The sequence below is a fragment of the Cherax quadricarinatus genome, chromosome 1 (genome assembly GCF_038502225.1).
Source record: "Cherax quadricarinatus isolate ZL_2023a chromosome 1, ASM3850222v1, whole genome shotgun sequence".
Classification (NCBI taxonomy): Eukaryota; Metazoa; Arthropoda; class Malacostraca; order Decapoda; family Parastacidae; genus Cherax; species Cherax quadricarinatus.
This window is the reverse complement of record NC_091292.1, coordinates 70573166-70581948: the sequence shown is the minus strand read 5'-3', so window position 1 is coordinate 70581948 and position 8783 is coordinate 70573166. Positions and strand designations below refer to the sequence as shown.

At 40.0% G+C, this 8783-nt stretch overlaps 1 protein-coding gene across 1 annotated transcript; it reads right to left on the bottom strand.

The window, feature by feature from the left end:
• Positions 1-4669: 4669 nt before the first annotated feature.
• Positions 4670-8191, bottom strand: LOC128688587 (peroxisomal membrane protein 2). Its single transcript, XM_070082696.1, has 4 exons — positions 8006-8191; positions 7230-7392; positions 6869-6988; positions 4670-6162 (listed from the first exon to the last, which is right to left on the bottom strand). The coding sequence occupies exons 1-4, from the start codon at positions 8116-8118 to the stop codon at positions 6067-6069; spliced, it is 492 nt and encodes a 163-aa protein (XP_069938797.1). The 5' UTR covers positions 8119-8191; the 3' UTR covers positions 4670-6066.
• Between the last annotated feature and the right edge of the window lie 592 nt (positions 8192-8783).

Sequence of the window (8783 nt, the reverse complement as noted above, 5' to 3'; positions counted from 1 at the left end):
TGCTGCATGAGACATATAACATGCTGCATGAGACACATACCATGCTGCATGAGACACATACCATGCTTCGAGACACATACCATGCTGCATGAGACACATACCATGCTGCACGAGACATATAACATGCTGCACGAGACATATAACATGCTGCACGAGACATATAACGTGCTGCATGAGACACATACCATGCTGCATGAGACACATACCATGCTGCACGAGACACATACCATGCTGCATGAGACACATACCATGCTGCACGAGACATATAACATGCTGCACGAGACATATAACATGCTGCACGAGACACATATCATGCTGCACGAGACATAACATGCTGCACGAGACACATACCATGCTGCACGAGACATATAACATGCTGCACGAGACATATAGCATGCTGCACGAGACATATAACATGCTGCACGAGACACATACCATGCTGCACGAGACACATACCATGCTGCACGAGACATATAACATGCTGCACGAGACATATAACATGCTGCACGAGACACATACCATGCTGCACGAGACATATAACATGCTGCACGAGACATATAACATGCTGCATGAGACATATACCATGCTGCACGAGACATATAACATGCTACACGAGACATATAACATGCTGCACGAGACATATAACATGCTGCACGAGACATATAACATGCTGCATGAGACACATACCATGCTGCACGAGACACATACCATGCTGCATGAGACACATACCATGCTGCACGAGACACATACCATGCTGCATGAGACACATACCATGCTGCACGAGACATATAACATGCTGCACGAGACATATAACATGCTGCACGAGACACATACCATGCTGCACGAGACATATAACATGCTGCACGAGACATATAACATGCTGCACGAGACATATAACATGCTGCACGAGACACATACCATGCTGCACGAGACATATAACATGCTGCACGAGACACATACCATGCTGCACGAGACATATAACATGCTGCAGGAGACATATAACATGCTGCACGAGACATATAACATGCTGCACGAGACACATACCATGCTGCACGAGACATATAACATGCTGCAGGAGACATATAACATGCTGCACGAGACATATAACATGCTGCACGAGACACATACCATGCTGCACGAGACATATAACATGCTGCACGAGACATATAACATGCTGCACGAGACACATACCATGCTGCACGAGACACATACCATGCTGCACGAGACATATAACATGCTGCACGAGACATATAACATGCTGCACGAGACATATAACATGCTGCACGAGACATAACATGCTGCACGAGACATATAACATGCTGCACGAGACACATACCATGCTGCACGAGACATATAACATGCTGCACGAGACATATAACATGCTGCACGAGACACATACCATGCTGCACGAGACACATACCATGCTGCACGAGACATATAACATGCTGCACGAGACATATAACATGCTGCACGAGACATATAACATGCTGCACGAGACATATAACATGCTGCACGAGACATATAACATGCTGCACGAGACATATAACATGCTGCACGAGACACATACCATGCTGCACGAGACATATAACATGCTGCACGAGACATATAACATGCTGCACGAGACATATAACATGCTGCACGAGACATATAACATGCTGCACGAGACACATACCATGCTGCACGAGACATATAACATGCTGCACGAGACATATAACATGCTGCACGAGACATATAACATGCTGCACGAGACATATAACATGCTGCACGAGACATATAACATGCTGCACGAGACATATAACATGCTGCACGAGACATATAACATGCTGCACGAGACATATAACATGCTGCACGAGACATATAACATGCTGCACGAGACATATAACATGCTGCACGAGACATATAACATGCTGCACGAGACATATAACATGCTGCACGAGACACATACCATGCTGCACGAGACATATACCATGCTGCACGAGACACATACCATGCTGCACGAGACATATACCATGCTGCACGAGACATATAACATGCTGCACGAGACATATAACATGCTGCACGAGACATATAACATGCTGCACGAGACACATACCATGCTGCACGAGACATATAACATGCTGCACGAGACATATAACATGCTGCACGAGACATATACCATGCTGCACGAGACATATAACATGCTGCACGAGACATATAACATGCTGCACGAGACATATAACATGCTGCACGAGACATATAACATGCTGCACGAGACATATAACATGCTGCACGAGACATATAACATGCTGCACGAGACATATAACATGCTGCACGAGACATATAACATGCTGCACGAGACATATAACATGCTGCACGAGACACATACCATGCTGCACGAGACATATAACATGCTGCACGAGACATATAACATGCTGCACGAGACATATAACATGCTGCACGAGACATATAACATGCTGCACGAGACACATACCATGCTGCACGAGACATATAACATGCTGCACGAGACATATAACATGCTGCACGAGACATATAACATGCTGCACGAGACATATAACATGCTGCACGAGACATATAACATGCTGCACGAGACATATAACATGCTGCACGAGACATATAACATGCTGCACGAGACATATAACATGCTACACGAGACATATAACATGCTGCACGAGACATATAACATGCTGCACGAGACATATAACATGCTGCACGAGACATATAACATGCTGCACGAGACATATAACATGCTGCACGAGACATATAACATGCTGCACGAGACACATACCATGCTGCACGAGACACATAACATGCTGCACGAGACATATAACATGCTGCACGAGACATATAACATGCTGCACGAGACATATAACATGCTGCACGAGACACATACCATGCTGCACGAGACACATAACATGCTGCACGAGACATATAACATGCTGCACGAGACATATAACATGCTGCACGAGACATATAACATGCTGCACGAGACACATACCATGCTGCACGAGACACATAACATGCTGCACGAGACATATAACATGCTGCACGAGACATATAACATGCTGCACGAGACATATAACATGCTGCACGAGACATATAACATGCTGCACGAGACACATACCATGCTGCACGAGACACATAACATGCTGCACGAGACATATAACATGCTGCACGAGACATATAACATGCTGCACGAGACATATAACATGCTGCACGAGACATATAACATGCTGCACGAGACACATACCATGCTGCACGAGACACATAACATGCTGCACGAGACATAACATGCTGCACGAGACATATAACATGCTGCACGAGACATATGACATGCTGCACGAGACATATAACATGCTGCACGAGACACATACCATGCTGCACGAGACACATAACATGCTGCACGAGACATATAACATGCTGCACGAGACATATAACATGCTGCACGAGACATATAACATGCTGCACGAGACATATAACATGCTGCACGAGACACATACCATGCTGCACGAGACACATAACATGCTGCACGAGACATATAACATGCTGCACGAGACATATAACATGCTGCACGAGACATATAACATGCTGCACGAGACATATAACATGCTGCACGAGACACATACCATGCTGCACGAGACACATAACATGCTGCACGAGACATATAACATGCTGCACGAGACATATAACATGCTGCACGAGACACATACCATGCTGCACGAGACACATAACATGCTGCACGAGACATATAACATGCTGCACGAGACATATAACATGCTGCACGAGACATATAACATGCTGCACGAGACACATACCATGCTGCACGAGACACATAACATGCTGCACGAGACATATAACATGCAGTGTACCATTACATTTCGCCTGGATGTCGACTGCTCGCACCAGTAAAGTTATCATGCACTCACGTGACTTTCCATAATAGTGTTATGATGAATGGTTTGAAAAACCGACAAGTTGAAGATTGAGACACTTATGCAGCATATGGGAATCTTTATTCAGGAAACGTATTCGCCACACAGTGGACTGAACACATCGACTCCAGGCTGAGGGACTGATTACCTCATACTCCTCCTGTCCTTACGCCTTCCTCTTTGTAATGGACTGATGAAGCCACTGTGTGGCGAAACGTTTCCTGAATAAAGATTCCCATATGCTGCATAAGTGTCTCAATCTTCATAATAGTGTTACTTGAACTTTTTAAGATCGCCAAGTTTTAACTTGAACATTAAAATGGTATAAAATACCGACAGGTTGTTAGGTAAGACACATATGCAACAGTTAGGTATCTTTATTATGAAACGTTTCGCCTACACAGTAGGCTTCTTCAGTCAAGTACAGAAAAGTTGATAGAAGCAGAAGATACTTGAAGACGATGTAATCAGTCCATCACCCTTAAAGTTTTGAGGTGGTCAGTCCCTCAGTCTGGAGAAGAGCATTGTTCCATAGTATGAAACAATATTGTTTCATACTATGGAACAATGCTCTTCTCCAGACTGAGGGACTGACCACCTCAAAACTTTAAGGGTGATGGACTGATTACATCGTCTTCAAGTATCTTCTGCTTCTATCAACTTTTCTGTACTTGACTGAAGAAGCCTACTGTGTAGGCGAAACGTTTCATAATAAAGATACCTAACTGTTGCATATGTGTCTTACCTAACAAGTTTTAACTTAAACTCATAAAAAGTTTACTACCATGATTCTTAACTTAATTTGTTAAGCATCCTTACATTCACAAGCAGGGATAGTTACATTCATTTACAGGAAACTATCATACAATATAGTGGAACCTTGGTTTTCGTATGCCCTGGTTTTTGTAGAATTCGGTTTTCGACGACTTTTTTCACGAAAAATTTGTCCCAGTTTTCGTACATCCGCTCAGTTTTTGTAGAGTTGACAATGGTCCGCTTTACCAAACCTGTCCGCCTGCCCGTGCCCATGCAAATCCTCCCACTCATTCCGACTCAGTCTGGTTTTGCTTCTCGTTGAGTGGGCATTACCCCTCACATTCATCCAAAACATTTCATAATAATCCATTGTTTTTATGCTTGTTTATTGAGTGCAACTGCTAAACGAGCCACCATGGGGCCAAAGAGAGTTCCTTTGATAAAGAAGGCGAGAAACACAATAGAATTCAAGAAAGAACTCGTAGCAAAATACGAAAGTGTTGCAATCCGTGTCTGCAACATGTTCAATGACAATGCCTTGTCCCATTATAGGCAAATCTTCAAGAGACGCCAGGAACAGATCTCTCCGGACAGTTTTCGTGCGACAGGGGTCCAATGACTCTCAAGCTAGTCCTAGTGCCAGTAAAACACAAAGAAGGGGCCTTGATACCTGAAGTCCTTATGGAGGGGATTCCCTTTCCAAACAATAACCTCTCCTCCTCCCTCTTCCCTCCTCACCGTCTTCCATACGCTAACAAGAGTCTTCAGTAAAGGTAAAATTGATATTAAATGTTCATTTATCCATTTCATTAGTTGTTTATATTTATTTTTCATTGTTTTTTGTATGTAAATCTATAGTTATTCTTCATAAAATGTATATTTGTTAATATTTTGGGGTGTCTGGAACGAATTAATTGGATTTACATTATTTTTTATAGGAAATATTGCTTCAGTTTTTGTACAATTCGGTTTTCGTCAAACTTTCTGGAATGAATTAATCACGAAAACCAAGGTTCCACTGTATATAGTTACATCATATATTTTTTTCAACAAACTAGCCATATTCCACCAAGGCAGGGTGACCTAAAAACTAAAACAAAAGTTTCTCTTTTTAAATTTAGTAACATATACAGGAGAAGGGGTTACTAGCCCTTTGCTCCCGGCATTTTAGTCGCCTCTTACGACATACATGCATGGCTTATGGAGGAAGAATTCTGTTCCACTTCCCCATGGAGTTATCTCATATATATTATTTATATATAAAGTTTACTATTTTAAAATGACTATTAAACATACCTTATTAATTTTCATATAACTTATCTTTAAACCATTTCCATTTTAAGGACATTTGAATGAAGGTTTGTTGAGGTCTTGCAGAACCTTATGAATTTTTAGCAGAAGTAGCAGCTTGTCTTCGCTTGTTGGTTAAGTATATGATCCAAAAGATGGCAACCACATTAGCGAAGAGTGAACGGTACTGTGGATAGATAGTAATGAAGTCATTAAAATATATCATACAGGCTGTCTGTAAGATACTAGACTCCATCTATTCAGCTCTTGACAATAATGAATATCCAATGGGCCTCTTTATTGATCTAAGAATCTTGGTTTTCTACTTGATCAACTCAGTAATTTTTTTTTGTCTTTTTCAGTATTTTTTCAGTCATATTTAGCTGCCATGGCCTATGTGATATTCTCTTTAGGAGTCCACAACCTAAGCTAATAATTGCACAAACTCTTAATTTCTCAGTCTATTTAGTTCTGTTTTTAAAAGTTTCGATACTAACACCTTTAGAAAAAAATATTTAAGTAAATATAAATACATAAATTTTCAGCCTAGTGCTCTTGAGGCAAAATTAAAATTAACCATACTGGCGTTTTTTATTAAATCAGTCTCAGTATACCATATATACTAGACCTTGCATATTTTTTCTTAGCTCCAATTTCTAATGAATTTCAACACTATTTAGGCATATTTTGCTTCTGGGAAATGGAATGGATTTTGTAGTTTAATGTTAGCTTTTATGATTAATTGATTTTTGATGTGTACAGAAATTATTAACACATAAAATGACACCATGATCACCTTCTCTGATATTTTGTTTAATATCTAGCATTGAAATATATGCACTTTAAAATACTTATGAAAGGCCTAATACAGTTATCTTGTGATATATGTATACCTGTTGTGGGACATAGTTGATGTTAATGTATTGAACTGGAGTCCACACTTTCCAGTTCATCTTAAGTGCTGCCCAGTATTTGAGCTGGACCTCTTTTGCACATGTTCGGTGGCTCTTTCCCTGGGTAGAAATATATTAAATATACAGTAATTTTTCTTTTGGATACATTGCATAACAAAAGTTTTGAAGACCAGTGGACTCAGAAGTGGACATGTGAGGAAGAACTTAAACACAGTGCAGTACAGTACATGTTATTTTAAAAATGGTTATCATAAGAAATATTGCACTGTGTTATATAAATAAAAGGAGGGAAATTTTCAGTCTTAATTGCACCTCAACACAGATTTGGAGTCCAACTAACCTCAAGTCTGGAGAGTAAGTATAGGGAAAGTAGGAGTAGGAGAGGAGAGAACATGAGTCTGTCTATCAAGAGGCGTTTGAAGGCTGCTCCCCATGCTGTGGTTGGTACCACTTTGTCCAGCATCTTGTAAAAGTGATGTGCCAGTGGTCCTGTCACAACGAACCTAGTGTATAAAAATTATTTCAAGTAATGAGCATCAGAAATTCTTGAAGACAGCCCTACTATGATCCTCCTTGTATAGCATTTCTCCTTACTTTATATAAAGATTAAGATTACATAAATACTAAGATGGCCTAATTTAATACTGAAAAATGAAATTATGGCAATTGGCCCCTTAAATTCATAGGATTCCTAATTAAAAAAATTTGACTAACATTTTTAACAATGAGTAACTTGCAAACACAGTATCTTCCAGCATTCTCAAGTTCTGCTCATTTTTGGATCCTTAACTGGTTATTTTCATAAATGTCAATATAATATTAACCAGAGTGCAGCCAGATTTAAAGAGAAGATATACGATGTATGAATCACAAAATGAGCTTAACCCTTACAAAATTATTATGCAGACGTAATCCTGTATTTTTCGTGGAACCCATAAGAGTGGAACCTCCATAAAATTTTGAGGTGCTAACATTGTACATATAAATGAAAACTGTACTTAATATCATTAAATTTAAAAGACATATTACTGGAGTAAATAACAAAATTATAATTACAGTCTCCTTTCTAGTTTTTACCTTTAATACAACACATGTAACAAGGTATGTCTTACTTACCCATATCCTGCATATCTTGCTATGCTGCAGTAATTGATAGAGGGTTGTTTTGTTATAAGTTGACCCAGAAAATCTCCCAGAGCTCCAGTAAAGGCACTGAAAAATTCTTGCATATAAAAAAAGCAGTTTTACCATTCCAAAATACTTTACATATGTTGACTGTAATCATCACACTATTAAAGTTCACCATCTTGTGTCTGATCCATGGAGAAGAGCTCGAAAGATAATAATAATGAAATTTTTATTTCTACAAGTACGTGTTTAGAGTATACAGTCCTAGCTGACATCAGTGACATACTACTATATATAAAACCGCTTGTTATGCTGAGTATTTTAGGCAAATTAGGTCAATTTTGTCCTGAGATGCGATCCATTCCAGTCGACTAACACTCAGGTACCCATTTTACTGATGGGGAACATGGACAACCGGTGTAAGGAAACGCCCAATGTTTTTACCCTTGCTGGGAATCGAACCCGAACACTCGGAGTGTGAAGCGAGAGCTTTGCCACCAGGCCAAGGGCCACCGTAATAATGCAGGTAAGACTACAACAGAAGAAAAAATGATCAACTGCCCTGGCTATATAGGTACCGTGCTGTATAAGTGTACATAACCAGCACACACAAGACAAACTTTTGACTAGTTTATGATTCATTTCAGACCGAAACGTTGTCTTAAGTTTCAATCTACTATGTGCTGGTGTATGTGCATTGTTCCAGTCACATTATTGTGTCTTTTTATTCTTTCTCTACAGTGTGTACATCAATATAAGGATCATG